General features: G+C 45.6%; 1 protein-coding gene across 8 annotated transcripts in view; it reads left to right on the plus strand.

Moving 5' to 3' along the window:
* SCUBE1 (signal peptide, CUB domain and EGF like domain containing 1) overlaps positions 1-19,029 on the plus strand; it is a 234,040-nt gene that overhangs the window by 69,656 nt on the left and 145,355 nt on the right. For all 8 annotated transcript variants that reach the window (XM_043969294.1, XM_043969295.1, XM_043969297.1 and 5 more), the window contains exon 4: positions 8,055-8,189. In XM_043969294.1, coding sequence (XP_043825229.1) covers positions 8,055-8,189 — 135 coding nt within the window. The remainder of the gene's footprint in view (positions 1-8,054; positions 8,190-19,029) is intronic.

Here is a 19,029-nt window from a genome sequence, read left to right on the forward strand (position 1 = left end):
CAAAAAGGGGTTGCAAGTAGAAAAAGTTTAAGAAGCCTGCTCTAGAGAGCAGAGACTCTTTTGCCTTTCTCTGTATTCCCATTACTTTAGCACACAGTAGGTGATTAATAAATGTTTATTTACTGATAACAGATTTCACTGGTTAGCATAGGGAACTCCTAGGTGAGGAAACTCCCCTTTCTATGCAGGTTAGCACCTCCTCTGTGTATATATCCAAATGCTGGGGCAGTTACAGTTTCAGACCTAGCACCGTCTACTGAGACATGTGAACCATTGTGTCCGCAGCGATTTGCAATAATTACTGAACTCCACGGAAACTGTCTACAGTCGATTTCATTGCACTGTGAAAGGATTATTGGCCATGAATAACAAGCTAATTTCTTGGGGGGAAACCCCTTTATTATTTCATAATTCACCCCAAATAAAAGCCTAACAGGATAAAAGTAAATCCCAAGTTGCATCAAAATGAAAAGAATGCAAAAAAGCAAAGGTCCTTAACCTTTTGTGTGTCCCAGAGCCCTTGGGCCAGCAGCCTGGTGGAGCCAGTGGGCCTCTCCTCAGAATCGTGTTTTAAGTGCAGAAAATAAAATGCACAGGCTTATAAAAGAAATGGATTCTACTGAAATGCATTTATAAAAATGAGAAGAGGAGGAGCTGAGGAGACAGCGCTTGCCATTCATGGAATGATGTTTGAGAAAGGCTGGTTCAATGGAAGAAGCTGTGCCCAGCCTGGCAGGACCTGCTCCCTGGCTCGAGATGCAGACCTGATGCCCCTACAGCGTGTTTTCTGTTACCTCCGGAGCAGCGCAGGGAGCACCAGGCAGTGGGAAGCACAGTGGTTTGGGAGTCAGATCCTGCCTCTGGAATTGATTACCTGTGTGGCCTTGGACATGTCACTGCCCCTCTGAGGACCCTGAGTGACCTTTAATACCCCCTACTCACTCTGTCTTCCCTCATGTAACAAAGTTAAGGAAGCAGAGAGGGAAGGGAAGGTTGATGAGGCCTGCAGCCAGATGCCCTGGGTTCCAGGCCTGTCTCTGCTATTCACTAGCCCACCATTCTTCTTCTGGGAAGTAACATATGACATCTGCACTGGCAAGCTAGTGAAATCTTGATTCAGGACTTGAGCCCGTGCATTGTAGACACCTTTCAGGGTCCTGGTCAGGTTGAAGTAGGTCTCAGAGCCTGGCCTGGCTCCCTCAACCTTTGTACTTGCACGCTAGGTCCCAGGGGTGAAACACATACCTATGTGAAAAAGAACTTCATAAAACGTTTAATGGCTGGAGGGGGGGGGCAGTAGCGGAGAGTGCTCTGTGGCTGGGCCGCCTGTTCACATGACAGCACAGACATGGAACATTGGGACTTAAGAAGCCTTCCTTTCATTAAATGGCATTAAACAAATGGCTAGCCAGAGAGAGGGGGCGGGGGAGGGAGGAGGTTACGAGGGCTCTAATTGAAACACGATGTGTTCTCTGAGACCAGGGATCCATCCAGATTCTGTGCACCAGGAATGCCCTTTGTGTCTGCTGCCTGTGCATTCCCACCTCACAACCCTGTCTGTGGAGGCGCAGAGGGAGCATGGCAGAGCCCAGGGCTGCCCAGCCTGGGCAGCAGGGCGGGCACCGGGGGCCGAGCCTTTTCAAAAACCTGGTCCCCTGGTGTAGCAGCAGCTCTTGAGGCGGGGCAGGCCTGGGGGACATTTTCCTAGAATCCCAGGCTTGTTGTTGGATTTTGGAGCCCAGGGGGGTCTAGTGTTATTCAGACCCACCTCCTCCTTTCACAAGTCAGGAAACAGAGGCCCTGAGGGCAGAAGAGACTTGCCTAAGGTCACTTCATGAGTCAGAGCTGCAACTAAAATCAATCATGCATTTTACAACATTCTAGGATTTCACCCGAGAAGTGGGATCACGATCCCAAATCCCCCTCTTCTCCCATTTCATAAAGGGTGAGACGGAGGCTCTGAGAGGAGACCTAAGTAGTCCAGGGTCCCTTGGCAGTAGTAATAAATAATCACAACAACTTGAAAAGTTGAAAAGTCATGAAAAACCTATAACCACTTTAAAGGAAACAACAAGTCTATTGACTAAGGAGGAAAAGGGATGGATAAAAGCCTCAGGAGAAAAAGAGTAGCATCACTGACTTCATAATTCCTGCACTGAGGCCTGAAAGTTCCCTAAGCTGTGTCCAGTCCTGCAAAGCCTTGGATTCTGGTTGGCCTCCGAGGGATATACACGGGGTATTCCTGGTCAATGAATCCCAAGTGTCCCCAAAGTCTTTGTGCATCTGTAAGCTTTAGGAGCTTTGCCGAGACTTTGGGAACACCCCAATATGGACCCAATTATAGTGAAGACACTGGGATAGTCAATGACCATATGAAAACACTATTTCAAAAATGACCCCAACAAAATAGTGCCAAGAACAATTCATGTGAAACATGACATTTTCCATAGTTTAAACTTATTATTGTACTATCTAGCATGGGTCCATCAGCAACTCAAAGAATGTGATTTTTAACAGCCATGTCACTGTCCCAAGCACTCCTCATCTCCAAATTACATGGGATGAAATGCTTTCCAATGGGACCAAGCCAAAGCAATAACCAGGTAGTGACAGGCTGAGGTCCACATCACTGCTGCCCTTCTTTCTGCAGTCCTGAAGTTATCTTGACCTTTTGGCCAGCCTACAGAAGAGGCACTCACAGTCCAATACTCTTTTTTTTTTTTTTTTGGTGAGGCAATTGGGGTTAAGTGACTTGCCCAAGGTCACACAGCTAGCAAGTGTAAAGTGTCTGAGGCTGGATTTGAATTCAGGTCCTCCTGAATCCAGGGCTGGTGCTCTATCCACTGTGCCACCTAGCTGCCCCCCAATACTCTTTTTTAAAATTTATTTTTTAAATCATAAAAGTATCTTGTTATTTTCCAGTTACATGTAAAAATAGTTTTCAACATTTGTTTTCATAAGATTTTTAGTTCCAATTTTTTTCTCCCCCCCTCCCTTCCCTCCCCCTCCCCAAGACAGAAAGCAATCTGACAATCCTCTTATTTGATTAAAAAATGTAGTCATTTTATCTATGTGTGCAACAGGGTTCAGAACATGAAATTTAAAAAAATCATTTCTATCTGAACATCAAAAAAGATAATAATAATAATGATGATGATGATGAAACAGGTATCAAAACCAGCATAGAAGCCTCAAATAATTTTGAAGAAGAGATGGACATACTTAGACTAGAATTCTAAAAATCAAACTAGCAGACAAAATTATAATAACATGGTCATTTAAAATCTGGTCTCTGCAATAACCATCATGAATGAGGACTGTCCCATATTTGACAGAAAGTGTAAAAACGTACCAGGAGCAGCACAGTGCAGCATATGTAGAAGCCGTTTCCATAATAAGAAAAATAGGAGAAGAGGTGGAGCGGTCAAGGAATGTCCCCAGAGCCACTGTGGAAGAAGTGACTCCAGAGATTCATTGAAGATTGTGGAGAAGCACTACAAGATGACATCAGTGCTAGATGGTACCCACAATGGAAAACAGGAATGCCATACTGCCCGATGAAAGGCAACAGGAAAGAACCATGTAAAACAATCAAGAAAAGGAAAGCCTATCGATAATTAATTAACCAATCAGCAAATGAAGGCCAAAGTTAAATGGTCAAGGTGACACAGGGGTCAAAGCAGCACAGATAACAAGATAAATAATTCAACACCTATTGAAAACTTCACGACTCTTTGAAAAGTAATAAAATCAGCAAGGAGCAAGACAGAACCTGTGAGAAGGAGGATGTGGAAAATTTCTGGTTATCTACTTGGCAGGAAGAAGCCCAAAAAAGTGAAAATTAAAACTGGATCACAAAAAATAAAGGGAAAATTAAATTGGATCACAAAAGACACAGAAAGCTCCCATACCATTAATATAATAAAAGAAGGAAGAGTTACATTAAGGGCTGAAACTCTGGCCTCTTTGTAAAAGTGGAAAGCAGGGGTCAGGGGGTAGGGGTGGGTGGGAGATCACACATCTATTACCAAAGGATGACAATATAAGTGCCCCCACTTCATATAGACCAGCTATGAGTTTGTATTCTATATATAAAACATTCGTAAATTGTATCATACAGAAAAATCTATAAACATTTTTAAAACCCCAAATATTTGACTAAGGAGTAAAAAAGATTCTCCCAAAAGTCCCACAGGTGAAAAAGGGAAACTTGTTGCTTCAGTAATTATCAAATTGGCCACAATACATATATAGACTTCCTTTGCTGATTATTGCAAAGCCTTTGACTCTGCTCTGTGCTCATGGCTTACTCACGTTCTGTGAGTATATAAAATATACCTCAGTATAATAAAAATGCTAGAGTATTTGATGTTCATATGGAAAATTATTCATTATTTAAAATATGCTACCCACAAAATAACATCAAGAACAATTTGTATATAATGTGGGATTCTTCAGTAAGACAGTTTAAGCCCATTAGAGTTCTACCTCACTTTAAATACATTATGATCTCTCCTAAACAGAACTATGGATTCAAAATTTAAAAATAAATTTATCCAACATATTTTATTAACAACTTAATGTATACAGACAGATGACACTAAGATAGATGGCTTCATTGAAAAACAAAATAATTCCTTCAACTTGTGGAATCTTTTCCCAAAATTTTAAAAAAGTATCATTTGGACTCCATAAGTACAAAATTTTAACATGTGTAATGCAAAGTTAGGGACTGAAGACTTCACTTTGAGCCAATAGATAAAGGCAATACCTAAAAATACCTTGGTCTCCTTCAGTCAAGACACATAAATCATAAAGATATCACAGAGAAGCTGATGGCTGCCTCCATTCTGAGATTTATTGACATTTTGAAATCAAAGCTAAATGGGAAGACCATGTTTAAAGCAGTTAGCTCAAGCAGTGAGGTTGTACAGTGGAAAGAGTGCTGGACTTGGAATCAAGGAGTCCTGAGGTCAAATCTTGTCTGACATTTAGTAGCAGTGTGATGCTGGATAAGTCATTTAATTTTCCTCACTCTTTAGTTTCCCCATCTGTAAAATGGGGATGATGATATTAGCACTTAGCTCACAGGCTTGTTTTGAGGGTCAAATGGAAATCACTTTGCAAACCTTAAAAGCAATGCTAATTTGTATAATTATTGTGACTAACATGTGCATGACATCCGTCTTGATACATGCTTTCTGAAATGCAAAAAGGACTGTGGCAAATTTGGAAAGTACCCTGACAAAAATGTCTACAGTATTAACAAAAAAGAGATGTCATCACCCCAAGGCAGCTGTAGGAAGATGAACAATTCCATGACAAAAAGAAGGAAAAGGATTGAAAAGCTAGCTTTGAGCATGTGATAAACAGGCCCAAAACTTTTGGACTAAGCAGACATCACTCCAATGAGCAATAGCAAAGACTGGTAACAAGACACTTGATTTGCTGAATATGACTTAATTTTTCCTCCTCCTCAATGGAGCCTAGGAAATGCTGCAGGCCCAAGAATGGAATCCAGAGGGTCTCCACAGATGATGTGTGCATGAACTTGGTAAAAAATGATGTCCATCAAGAATGAGAGAACCCACGTCCAAGTTGGTCAGACAGATTTCTTTGGGGAAACAGAGGGTTTCATGAGGGCAATTCCAGACTATCAGAAGCTAAAAAAGGGCTATAGCCTCCACTCAGTGATCAGTGGAGGTTACCCACAGAAATGGTGGTGATGGTGCCAACAGCTCAGTGCTGGAGGAGAACATTTGGCACCTACCAAATTCTTAATGAGACACAGCCAGTGTCTAAATGTATACATTAGAAGCTAGTTGTCTCTCGTGGCCTTAGAAATAGCAATTCCTTCTACTACAGATACAGATCACAAAGCACCTTGGAGAACACAACCAATACACTGTATTACGGGTGGACCATTATCACAGAGGCCAGAGTCATGGCTTCTAACCCACACAGCTCTGCTACTTTGATCAAGGGATAACTTCTCTGGTCTCAGTTTCATTGCCTGAGAAATGGGGACAAAACCCCCATGCTTTGCTGTGATTTCTAAGCTGCTGTAAGAATGGCTGTGAACAGGTTCTATGAGCTCTAAACACCATACTCACTTCTTGGTGGGCTCTTTACCCAGGATTTCATTGCCATGGGGAAATTTCCAGGTGGAACCTGCATTCACTGCTATAGATTGGCAAGAAGTCTGGGACTTTATGTCTTAGAGAGTTGCTTGGGATCAGACAGCTTGGATGTGTCTAATACAGGACCTGAATCCGGGTCTCCTGACTACTAAGTTGGTCCCTCTACCCAATGCACCACAGTACCCCCACTTCTCTCTTTCCTCCTCCCCCTCTCTCTCTCATCTTCTTTTCTTTTTCTCTCCCTTCTCTTTCTCTCTTTTTCTCCTCTCTTTCCTCCTCTCCTTTTTTTCTTTTTTCTCTCCTCCCTCCTTCCCCCTTGCTTTCTCATTCTGTCTCCCCCATCTCCTTTTCTCTCTCCTTCTGTCTTTGTCTGTATATCTTAGTTGCTATTATAATTTTGACCAAATGAAGTATATGTGGGAAATTATCTTAGTTGAGACCTTTATCACCTCTTGCCTAGATTATTGAAGCAATCTCCTCATGGGTCTCTCAAGATTGATCATTCTAATTCATCTTGGAGCACTACTGTCTATATAATTTTCCTTAAATGTAGATCTGAGCATTTGACCCATCTATTCAATCAACTCCAGTGGCTTCATATTCCTTCTGAGATGAAAAAGAAATGCCTTCATTTAGCTTTTTAAAGCTCTACACACCAAGTTTCTAGCTTCACTGGACAGTCCCCTCTTCTAGCCCTCTGTTGGCCAGTCTCTCTGGTCCTCCTACAAATGCCATTTCCTGCCTCTGACTTTTTTTACTGACCATTCCCCTTTCCTGGAATGCCCTCCATCCTTGGCCCTCTCTTCCTCAAGTACCATCTTCTGGATCAAGTCTTTCTTGGTCTCCCCAACTTAGTCCTCTCCCTCTTGGGCTACTTTGTATTTAATCTCTTTGTACATATTTGCAGTTATTTGTTTTATATTTATGCTGCATATACTTGTATGTGTACTTGTGTTCTCTCCCATTGGATTGCCATTTATTTTCCAGTAGAGAACATCTCATTCCTTGTATTTGTATCCCAATATCTAGCACAGTCCATGCTACAGAGGAAGTGTCTCATAAACCTTATTGATTGATTGTTTGGTCTCATACACTGCACTAGGAGATGGAAGACCTGGATCCTAAGCTTGGTTCTGTCACTGACTAATTGGGTCAGTGGGCCTGTGATATAGCCTCTCTGTGGACACCAGGTCTGTCATCAGTTTTGTAAAACAGAGGTAATAAACGACTGTCAAATCAGTCATTCTATCACAGAGTTAGAAGACAAGATCATGGGACCATGCGCTGGAAGGGCTTGGGAAGGCTTCTAAGTCAACCTCCCACTTTAGGCTTACAGGAGAACTCAGGAATGCCAATGACCAGATCTTCAAGGCAGAAGGGCCCTCCCAGATCAGAGAGTCCAATCCCCTCCAGGACAGGAATCCCCAGGACAGTCCCCCTTACTAACTTGAGATCAGACTCATCCGTGGCCCAGCTGTTTCTTGGGATTCTTCTGAGGCCCAGATCAAATTCCAGATGTGAAGACCATTTGAAAATGGTAAAGCACTGTACAAATAAATTTAGCCATTCAGCAAGCATGTATCGGCCACGCACTGTGCACCATGACCCAAGTAAGGGATTGTTACTTCTAGATGTCTTGATTTTTTTCACTGTAGATGCTCCTGCCGCTGACAAAGATCAGAGAGCCTGGTTTCAAATCCTAGCTTTGCCCTTTGCTCATTTTGACCTTGGGTAAGTCACTTCTCTGCCATGGGCCTCTCTACTCAATTGTAAAATGAAGGGGCTAGGCTGGATGAACTCTGAGCTCCCTTGTAGCTCCAAAAACTATGGTTTTTGCTGTTTTTTTGCATAGCTCATGTGACTCAAGGGTGTCAAAGGTTCACTTGTTTTTCCTCTCCTTTCTCTTGGACTTAGATGTGGATGAGTGCCTGGATAACAATGGCGGGTGTCAGCAGATCTGTGTGAACACGATGGGCAGCTATGAGTGCCAGTGCCGGGAGGGCTTTTTCCTGAGTGATAACCAACACACCTGTATTCACCGCTCCAATGGTAAGTGCCTAGGAGGAAATCCACCTCCTGCGCCTCTTTATTGTCTCTCTTTCTGATCCTAGAGCTAAGACTTGGGACATGGCCGACCTGGGACAAGTCAGGAGGGTTATAATGCTGCAGAAACAGAAAGTAATGGGGCACTGAATTCCAGCCTAAGTCTTCCATCTTTATGTTCTCTCCCTGTCCCCATTCCCTGGGTTTACTGGTGGCAGAAACCTTCTGTGGTGAAGTGTTCAGGGAGGACCCTGGGAACTCAAGGCCCTGCTGGCCTTGTGAGGAAATGCTTCTATGGCATGTTTTATTTTCTAGGGCTCTGGAGGGGATGGAGAGAGAGCCAAGTGAAATCCCCTTGTTTTCTTCCTGCTTTCTCTCCTAAACAAGCTGTACTGAGGGGGTTCATAGTCAGGTGTGCAGCCTAGACTGGCTGAAGCTTTGTAGCAATGGGCCTTTGGACATGATTGGTTTAAAGTAGGGCAGGATGCTGTATGAATACAGAGAATAGGTGGTGTGGAGATAGCACAATAAGCTTTGGAGACTGGATGTGTACATGGGGTAAGGGAGGGTGATCAGTCAAAGATGACCAAGAGGCTGAAAATCTGACTGACCCAAGTACAGTGGTACCCTCAACAGTAAGAAGGAAGTGGAAGGAAGGATGGCTTGGGAAAAATAAAATAAAAGAGACTTTTGATGAAGAAAATATCCCATCCACACCTGTTTATCCTATGATGTTTACTGTGTCCAATCCAAAGTGAAAGAGAGAAGAGGGGCTTTCACCTATGGCTCATTTCAAAAATTGGTTCTGAACATGCCTTGTGTATCTGATCTCCTCAGAGTAAGTGCTTATCTGCCCCAGGAGGTAGGAGAGGAATTAATAGGAAAGGTAGATAAATCCTTCAGGGAAGTGTTAGAGTTGGGGGAAGGAGAAGATAATTAAGGAGAAAGAATGTTTCTGGGAGGACAACTTGCCCCTTTTAGTACTCAGTGGCTGGAGGGCCCCTGGGACTGACCCAGGAGCATGAATGCTCTGATTCAGACCTTCTTTGGTCATTGCACTCATGGTTGGCTGTGTCTCTGATCTAGAATTAGACATGAGGTAGAGAATACCAATGGAAGGGATGTGGGGCAAGAACAAAGGCACCTCCTATCTCCAAGAAGCCTTGTGTGATGGAAAAAGCAGAGAGCAAGGACTTGGAAGATGAGGACTGGAGTCCCAATTCCACCACTTCTGTGCCCTTGGTTAAATCCCTTCTCCTCTTGGCCTTGGTTCCCTTTCTGTCAAACAATGGACTTAGAATAGATAACCTCCATGGCCCCTTCCAGACTGGTGATCCTTTCATTTGAAGGCCAACAGACCAAATGTAGAGTCCAGTTCATATGGAGCCTTCTCCATGAAGCCTTCTCTGACTGGTCCAGCTCTGAGTGCCCTCTGCCTCCTGACACAGTTTATGTCTGTGCTGTTCATTGGTCCATAGCACATGGCTTCATATTGTGGTTTGTATTTACATATATATGTTTCATCCCTTTTCCCCAGATGGACTGCAAGACTCTTGAGGGCAGGGACCATGTCTAATGCTCTTTTGCTTCCTCAGAGCCTGGGATAGGGTTCTATGCACAGTAGGGAACATCTCATGTGTTAAAGTAACTCTCAATGGGCAGGGTTTGGTTCAATCCAGTCCAATTCAAAAACATGTATTGAGTGTCTACTGTGAACCAGACCTTAGTGCTGGAAGCTGGACAAGAAGGTGCAAAGACTTCAGGATTTCAAGGGTCTCTGATTTTGTCCATCTGGGTACTTCCTCCACCCATGCAGGTCACAGTCTCCTCTCTCTTCCTGGTGGATCCTCAAGCCAAAAACATTGTTTGGCCAAGGCCAGAACAAACCAACCCTCCTGTCACCAGGCTGCTGCTGATAACCACTGATGCTTGACTGACTTGTAGCTCATTAAATTTGGGAGGCAGGAGAGAGGGAAGATGGCCTTAAGGTTGTGATCATGGGATTTGGATAAATGGTGGTACCTTGAGACAGAATGAGGAAAGTCAGAGGGAGGAGTAGGTTGAAGGGAGAAGCTAATGAATTTGAGATAGGATGGACTTGAGAGACCAGCTAGGTGGCCAGATGGAGATAGACATGCTATGGAAAGACTAGTTGGAGATACACGTCTGATGCTCAGGAGAGATGTAGGGGCTAGGGATACATGCTTGTAAGCCAGAGAGAGACAGTGATCATTGGATCATCTAAGGTCGAATCATTTGGGAGGGAAGGAAGAAAGGAGACAAGCATGTATTAGATGCCTATGTGCCAGGCACTGTGCTGAGATACTTTACAAATACCTCATTTGATCCTCACAACAACCCTGTGGGGCAGGTGCTATTATGATCCCATTTTACAGTTGAGGAAAATGAGGGAGACAGAGGTCAAGTGACTGCTCTGAGTCACACAGCCAGCAAATGTCTGAGGCCAGATTTGAACTCAGGCCTTCTTGACTCCATGCTTAGCACTCTAACCACTGCACTACCTAGATGCCTCTAATGTGTGATTGTGTGAAAGGGAAAGAGAGTCAAGGCTGGATGGTTGGTATAGTTTGTACCCAAAGGTCTCTGGACAGAGGCCCTATTCCCTTTGTCTTCCGGGCTCTGCAATTCTATAGTATCTTAGCATTGACTTTGGGACACTGGCTTTTCTCTCCAAAGGAAATGCTTCAGATCCATGACTGGAGACTACATTTTCTCTCTTTCTTTCTTTCTTCCTTTCTTTCTTCCTTTCTTTCTTTCTTTCTTCCTTCCTTCCTTCCTTCCTTCCTTCCTTCCTTCCTTCCTTCCTTCCTTTCTTTCTTTCTTTCTTTCTTTCTTTCTTTCTTTCTTTCTTTCTTTCTTTCTTTCTTTCTTCCGTGAGGCAATTAGGGTTAAGTGACTTGCCCAGGGTCACACAGCTAGTAAGTGTTAAGTGTTTGAGGTCAGATTTGAACTCAGGTTCTCCTGAATCCAGGGCCGGTTCTCTATCCACTGCGCCACCTAGCTGCCCCCTGGAGACTACATTTTCACCGAATAGGTGGGTGCACACCAATCACAGGTTGTTGCACTCTTAGAAGTGGAAGGTACTCCTCTTCTTCCACTTTTGGCCTGGGCAAGTCATTTAGTTTCTCTGAATCTCAGTTTCCTTATCTGCAAAATGGGGATAATAATACCTGCAGCAGCTACTTCACAGGGAGCTGAGGATCAAGTGAGATAATATCCCTGAAATGTTTCACAAATTTTAAAATGCCATAGAAAAGCCAGATTTTATTGCTATTAAATTATTATTTATTATTATTACAAGAATATTGGCATCAGAAGATTCCTTAGCTATGTAGTCCAAATTCTTCATTTTACCAATGAGGTAAGTTGGGGGGGCAGGGAGGACCTGGCTCAAGGTACCAAAGCCAGGATATATCAAAGCCAGTTCCCTCCTCCCAAATTTGGTGTCCACCCAGCCAGAGGGCCTCAACAATTTTCTTTACTTAAATATGGGGAAAAATAAATAAACTTTGTTAATGTGACAGAACTAATTCTATTAGAACTACTAAAGCTGGTTCAGTTTCTAAGTGTTTGTTTAGAAAAAGTTCAGAAATGAAAAAGATTTGCTTGAAACCAAACTTCTGCAAACCCCAGACTGTGGCCCCCTTTTCCCTTCTCCAGCTGAATCCAAAGCTGGGAAACCCACTTCCTTGGCCTGGGTGGAGACAGAGCTGAGCCGCTCCTGGGCATGGCGTACTTAAAGGTCATTATCTCCAAGGCCTGCCAGTCATTTCACTCCGGATAAATCGTTCCCATTCTGGGCCTGTTTGGCAAATGGTGTTGGGGCCTTAATGGAAACCACTTGGCTGGGCTGCCAGTGCCACCCGGATTTCAACTTGCACGTTATAAAAGTCCCCCTGCTGTAAGGAGAGGCCTTGGCGCTGTCCAGGATGGAGCCCAGAGAAGGCCACTGCAATGGTCCAGACCCACAATGGATTTTATAGGACTGGAGCTGATTGATGGAGGAAAGAGTAAGAGGGTTTTTATGGCAAGAGTAGTCATGCTCGGCAGCCACAGTGGGGTGGGGTGGAGGAGGCTGACAGATGCATGTCAGGCATCAAGTTTGTGAGGTTAGGCTCAGGGCTTTGGTTTAGAGGAGTAAAGAATATGTGGGACTGACTTGAAAGGTGCTGGGTTCAATCCCAGCTCTGTTCCTTACAACCTAGGGGAGCCTGGGCAAGGCAGCCAAGACAATCGTGGAAACAGCTGACATTTATAAAGCCATTTAGGGTTTAAGAAGCATATCTCCAGATCCTTACCAAAAAAAAAAATCCTCCAAGGTGAATAATGTGAGGATTATCATCCCCACTTTATAGATGAACAAATTGATGCCCAGAGAGTCAAAGGCTCATAAGAGCACAGATTTAGGAGCTGTTGTGTCCGGCACACTTGTTATATGGATGAGGAAATTGAGAACCACAGAGAAGCAGTGATGTGCCCCTTGTCAGAGGGAGGATCTGAACCCAGCACTTCCTAAATCAAAGCCCAGTGCTTTGCCCACTCCACCTCTTGCAGAGGGTAACACTCGGGCCCACGAGGGGGCAGTGACCTGCCCAAAGTCGAGGAGCCCCCAGCCTGCAGGCCCCCAGGTCTTCAGCGAGTGCCTGAAACCAGCCTGGAGCCCAGACCTTCTAAGTGTGAGCCCTCCAGTTTCCCCATGATACCATGCTCCCCAATGTATTGCCTCCAGAAATAGCTTCTCCACCCCAGCTCCTGCCACAAACCCTGAAATTCCCACTTTCCACCTCTAAACTTCAGGATAAAGAATGGAAGCGTCTTTGTCAAACTAAAACAGCCTCATGTGCTGAAGCCATCTCTTCCTACTAGCCTCAACTCAAGTGAATTCATCTGCTAACCCGGCAGAGCTCAGTCACAGGCCCAGGATTCCAGGTTCAAGGCAGAAAAGAAGAATGCAGATCTCTCCAGGACAGACACCATCCCAGGGCAGGCCCCCCTCAGCTCTGGCCCAGACTGGGTCAGTGTCCTTCTGGGTCACCCTGTCTCCATTTCTCACTTCTCCCATCTGTCCTCCGTACAACTGCTACATGGTTTCCCCAAAGGACAAGGTAGACTGGACTGACCCCATTGGACTCAATAAACTCCACGAGCTTCCTGCTCCCCCTAGCACCAAACACAAACTCTGGTAGTGAGCTCTCTTCACAGCCCCTTCCCAGTCTTCATAGACAAGCCCCTTTGCCACACATTCAGAGTCTAGCCACGCCGGCCTACTTGCTCCCTCACACCCAGCCCTCCATTTCCCATCACTGTCCTTTGTTCCAGCGGACCAACGTGCCAGGAGTTGTCTCCCTCCTCCAGGGACAGGGCTCATGTCACTGCTTCTCAATTTCCTCCTCCATCTCTCTTCTTTGAACCCCTGGTTTCATTCAAAACTCAGGTCAGGCACCACCTTCCCTGGGAGGCCTTTCTTAGCCTCTCCAGCTGCTGGTATCTTGTATTATCTTGTAGTATCTTACTCTCTGAGGTTCTCTGGCATCTTCTTTATAGCTTTTATATTCGTATATAAGTACATGTCTCCTCCTTTAGAAAGTAATAATAATGCTCAAGAATAATGCTGGAGGCCTTGCTAGACTCAGGACACTGAAGAGAACTGGTGTCTTCGGTGAGCCCTCAGGACCGGTTCATGGGAAGTACACCGTTCTTTTTCAGACATCATTCTGAGTTCTCAGAAGCCAGGAGGCATCACAGGCAGCATTCACTGCCTTGGCTGTGGTGTCAGGTGCTGCAGGTCATGGACTTGGGGATGAAAATTCCAGGGAAGCAGATTTCAGCATCCAGACTATGAAAGCTGCCCCACAGAAGACCGTTCCAGCAAAGGAGGTGGAGACCACCTTCTCACTGCGTGTCTTCGGCTGGGGTGGGGGGGCACTTGTCATGGGGGTTGTGGAGAGAATGGAGTGGGATGCGGCTTTTCGTGAGGCTGGGCCCCACCCACAGCTGTAGGATCTAAGGATTTGAACAGTGGGTGCCAGCCCTTCTCCAAAGAGGCTGTGTCCCTTCATGATAGAGTCCTTTCCTTCCTTTCTTGCTTCTCCCCCACCCCAAACCTGGTTTTGTGCAGAACTTTGTATTTATTTCCGCTCTACTTAGGTATGTCTTTGTAATCCCCCTTTTTGAATGAAAGCTCCTTGAGAGGGGGGGAGTGTTTCATTTTTTGTATCGGTGTCTCCTAATGTTTCTGCAAGGTGCCTGGCCTCTAGGAGGTGGCTAGGAAATGCTCACTGATTGACTGAAGGACTGAGTTTTCCCCTCCTTTCCTCTCTCTGTTATTTATATATTCAACCAACATTTATTAAACACCGAAGTGTGCACCATAGGTATCACCATGTGACACAAACACAGGCCAATACAATGTGGAATGAGACATGAAGTATATACTGGAAAGGCACAAAGTACCAAGTTCAGAGCAAGGAAAAATCCTTTCTGTCTGGGGGGTCCAGGAGGGCTTTGCAGGAGAGGTGCAAATTTGCAATGGGTCTTAAAGAATGGGTAGACTGTTCACAGGCAACCTCTAGATGAGGATTCCATAAAGGGAGTAAAGAGAAGGAAGAGGAGAAGGAGGGAGAGGAGGAGGAGGAGGAGGAGGAGGAGGAGGGAGAGGAAGAGGAGGAGGAGGAGGAGGGAGAGGAAGAGGAGGAGGAGGAGGGAGAGGAAGAGGAGGAGGAGGAGGGAGAGGAAGAGGAGGAGGAGGGAGAGGAGGAGGAGGAGGAGGAGGAGGGAGAGGGAGAGGGAGAGGAAGAGGAGGCTTTAGGACGATGATTCTGGCAGGGCCTCCATGATGGACAGGAGGAGGAGTCCGACTCTTTGTGACCACATTTGGGGTTTTCTTGGCAAAGACGCTGGAGTGTTTGGCCATTTCCTTCTCCAGCTCATTTTACAGATGAAGAAACTGAGGCAAACAGGGGGAACTGACTTGCCCAGGGTCACCCAGCTAGGAAGTGTCTGAGGCCAGATTTGAACTCAGGAAGAAGAGGCTCCCTGACTCCAGGCCTGGCGCTCTTTCCGTTGCACCACTAGCTGCCTCATGAAGAGACAACTTAGGAGTGTGTGTTTTATCATACAGTTCATGTGCAAAAGCTGCCCCTCCCCTGACAGCTTATTAACAGCTCCTAGGGATCATTACCCAGAAGACCTCATGGGTTTGCCAAGGACCGATCCTGTTGTTCATTTGTCACCCTGTCTTGATCAGAGAGGCTTGTTTGGCCCTGAAAAGGAGTTTCGATTGTGGTTCCAAACAAACACGGAGTGCTGGTGGATGTAACCTCCCTGGGGTCAGGCTGCTAATTGAATTCTTCTTGCTCCTCTTCTGACTAGATTGAGCAGAGGTGGGAGAGCCGGGTGTGTCGGGGAGCAGCCTTTTAAACATCTGAAAGCACTTATTGCTGTTCCTCTCTCTGGTGGGGGTCACTAAGCTGAAGAAATGGAGAAAATCAATGGGTCTGGGTTCCTCACCAAAGCTACTATGAAAGGAGTGAACACCATAGACTGTCCAGCCTTTGAAAACAGCACTTGGCTCTAAAGTGCATAAGCTCTCCATAAACCCTGCTAGCCTCATATACAGTCAGAGGGGCCTGAGAACAGAGAATATTAGAGCAGAAATGAAGCTTATGTGTCAAGCCCAACCCGCCTCCCCACCACATTTTACAATAAGGAAACAGATTCAGCAAAGGTCGATGCTTTGCCCAAAGTCCATCCCAGAACTTAGAGCCCAGTTCTCCCAACTCTGTCTCGAGCTCTTTTCACTCTGTCACAGTGACTTTAAGGGCAAGAGCAGTCACTTAACTTCCCCACAAATGCAGAGGATTTCAACCAGTTAAAAAAGGCCCTGTTGTGCCCTGTGATTGATGGTCCCACTCCATTTGGATGGCTTCATTTCTCCTTTATAGTTCTGGCTCCAAGACAAATGCAGCTACTCAGCTTCTGCATCCAGGCCTCTCTGGCCCTGGCAAGTGATAAACAGCTCCTCAGACAGCCCATAATGTCAAAAGAAAGTGACCTTTGAGCCCCAGTGGCTAAACGTTCACAATATATACTAGGCTAGTGGGACTGGTTTCTCTAAATCCCGAGGACAGAGCACTCCCAGCTTCCCCCAGCCTCCACTAACTACATCCTCATTAGCAGAAATAAAACAAAAGACAAAGTGGGAGCCAGGGCCAAAGGAATAGATTTCTTGTCTCATTATATGCTTGTGAACCAAAGAGGCAAAACCTTGGGATTCTCTGAGCCCTAATGACAGCTGTAGAATCCCAGTCTTAGAACTGGGGAAAATCTTGTCCAACTGCCTATCTGAGCTTGAACACTTTCGGTGATGAAGAATTCACTATCTCCCCAGGCAGCTCCGCCCTGCCCCCAGTTGGGTCTTATTGTGGGAAGGTTCTTCCTTGCATCAAGTATGAATCTACCTCCTTTCAACTCTGCCTTTTTCTGTCTTCTGGGCCCAGGTAGAACAAGTGGGAGCCTTCTTCCTCAGGCCAGCACTTCAGACACTTGAAGACCATATCCTGCTCTAGCAATCTTCTCTACTCTAGACTGAACACGCCCAGTGTTGTCTCCCCTTCCTCTCACTCTCCTGGTCATCTTCCTCCAGATACACTCCAGTTAGTCAAAGTCCTTCCTAAAATGTGGTGCCCACACACAATACTCCAGATCCGGTCTGACCAGGGAAGAAGTCAGGAGCCCTGGGCTGGCCTCAGTGACTCTCAATCAGCTTTAAAAATATTTTTCTTTTTCCTAGCTAGTCACAGTATTGACTTCTATTGAGCTTGCAGTTCATTCAAACCCCCAGATCTTTTTAATCTGGACATGCTTTCTAACCATGACTTGACCATTGTTCACTTGCACAATTGGCTTTTGGGCCACAACGCTGGGTTCTTGAAGGCTTGGTCAGTGAGCATGTGCTCTGGCAGGACCTAGTCTGCTGGAAAGTCTCACAGTGTAGGCCCAGTGACAGCTACATGTCTTTGGTCTGAACTCAAGCCTGGCGTTCTATTGCTGCCTTCAGATATCTCAAGGGCTTCCATGATGAAGAGGGATTCAGCTTGTTTTGCTTGGCCCCAGAGGAAAAAACCGAGAAGAACAGGGAGAAGTTCCAGAAAGACAGGCGAGCCCAATAAGTAGAAATCCTTCCTAGCCCTGGAATCCAGACGGCCTCCTCGGTTCAGTGAGCTCTTCCTCAGCCGCCTATCAAGGAGGTTGGTAGAGGGATTCTTATGTAGGGGAAACTGGACTCATTGACTTCTGTGATCTTTTTAACTATGAGTCCATGAACTTCGTATTCCTATTTCTTGGAAATCATAATACTATGACATTGACAAGAGCCTGCATGGGAGGAGGGTTGCTAGCACCACCAACCTCACAGAAGGCCTACAAAGGGACTAAAAACAGAAGGAAGGGCTGAAAGAACTAGGAACTCTTAACCTGGACATAAGAAAAGAGGGACTGGGAACACGAGAGCTATTCAGTATCTGAAGGTCCTCTCAAAGGGAAGAGAACACGGACTTCTTCATAGAATTTCAGAACCCCAGTCACTCAGAGATTACCTGATCCGACTCCCTCATTTTACAAGGGGAATAAAAGGAAGTTCAGAGAGCACAATTCAAGCTGTCAGTAAGCATCTGTTAAATGCCAGGCACTATGTTAAGTGTCAGGGATACAGAGAGAGACAAAAACAGTCCCTCAGGGAGCTCATCATTTTAATGAGAGACAACACACAGACAATTTTGTATAAACGAGATAGATACGGGATAAATTACGGATGATCTTAGAGGGAAGTCATTGGCATTAAGATGGATGGAAAAGACTTCTTGCAGAAGGTGGGACTTTGGCAAAGGAATGGCCAGTGAAAATGCACAAAATTGGGAGGTGGAGTATCTTGAACAAGGAATAGCAAGGAGGATTGTGTTCGCATTGCAGAATATTTGTAGGACAAGGCAAGCGACTTTTTTAAGGGTACTCTATGAGTCTTTGGTAGAATAAGGCCTAGAACTCAGGTTTTCTGGGCTTTGAATGTGTAGTACTCTGCCCATGACCCTGCCCTTCTCCATTAATAACAAATCCCCTACTCTAGGGCCAATGGGTAGCCTGGCCTGACCTGGACGTCTTGGCGTGCATACCGTTCTCAAATCCCTGGCCTTGGCTGCCCGTTCCTAGAAATCTGAACTGTTCTTCCCTCCAAAGCCCATGGAATTCTATAGAAGAATTGTGCAATGATGGAAAGAGGCAGGTTTGGAGTTGGAGAAGCGGGGCTAGCATCCTGGGTCTCTGGGACCCCTTGGGGGTCCCCTGACTTCCTCGGGTCTGCAGGGTTAGATGACTTCTGAGGGCCCTTGCACCTCTACATTGAGGATCCCAAGGGCATAGTCCTGGGAACCAAAGGGGTGGCTGGACCTCATGCTCTTTGTCAGATACAGGCAACAAAGAATCGTCTTTCTTCCCTGAAGCAGAGTTTGAAAAGAGTGAGAAACAGCTCGTCCCTAAGTGACTGACCTCATGGTTACTGAGGCCTCTTCTTATGCCATGGAGAATGCCGCTTGTTACAGTGGTTATTACTCTGCGGCTCTGAAAAGTGTGGAATGGGAAGGAAAATGAAGTGGAGAGGCACGGAGACAGACAAGGACAGGCGATCAAATACACTCATTCAGAGCCCTAGCAGAGTTGGATCTGTTTCAGGTCTTGAAGGTGGGAGTGATGATGGATCAGTTTCAGTTACACTGGGGCCAGGGTGGGGGTGGGGTGGGGCATAAGGGAGAGGGGCCAAAGACCTCATAGC

The sequence above is a fragment of the Dromiciops gliroides genome, chromosome 5 (assembly GCF_019393635.1).
Source record: "Dromiciops gliroides isolate mDroGli1 chromosome 5, mDroGli1.pri, whole genome shotgun sequence".
In the NCBI taxonomy this organism is placed as follows: Eukaryota; Metazoa; Chordata; class Mammalia; order Microbiotheria; family Microbiotheriidae; genus Dromiciops; species Dromiciops gliroides.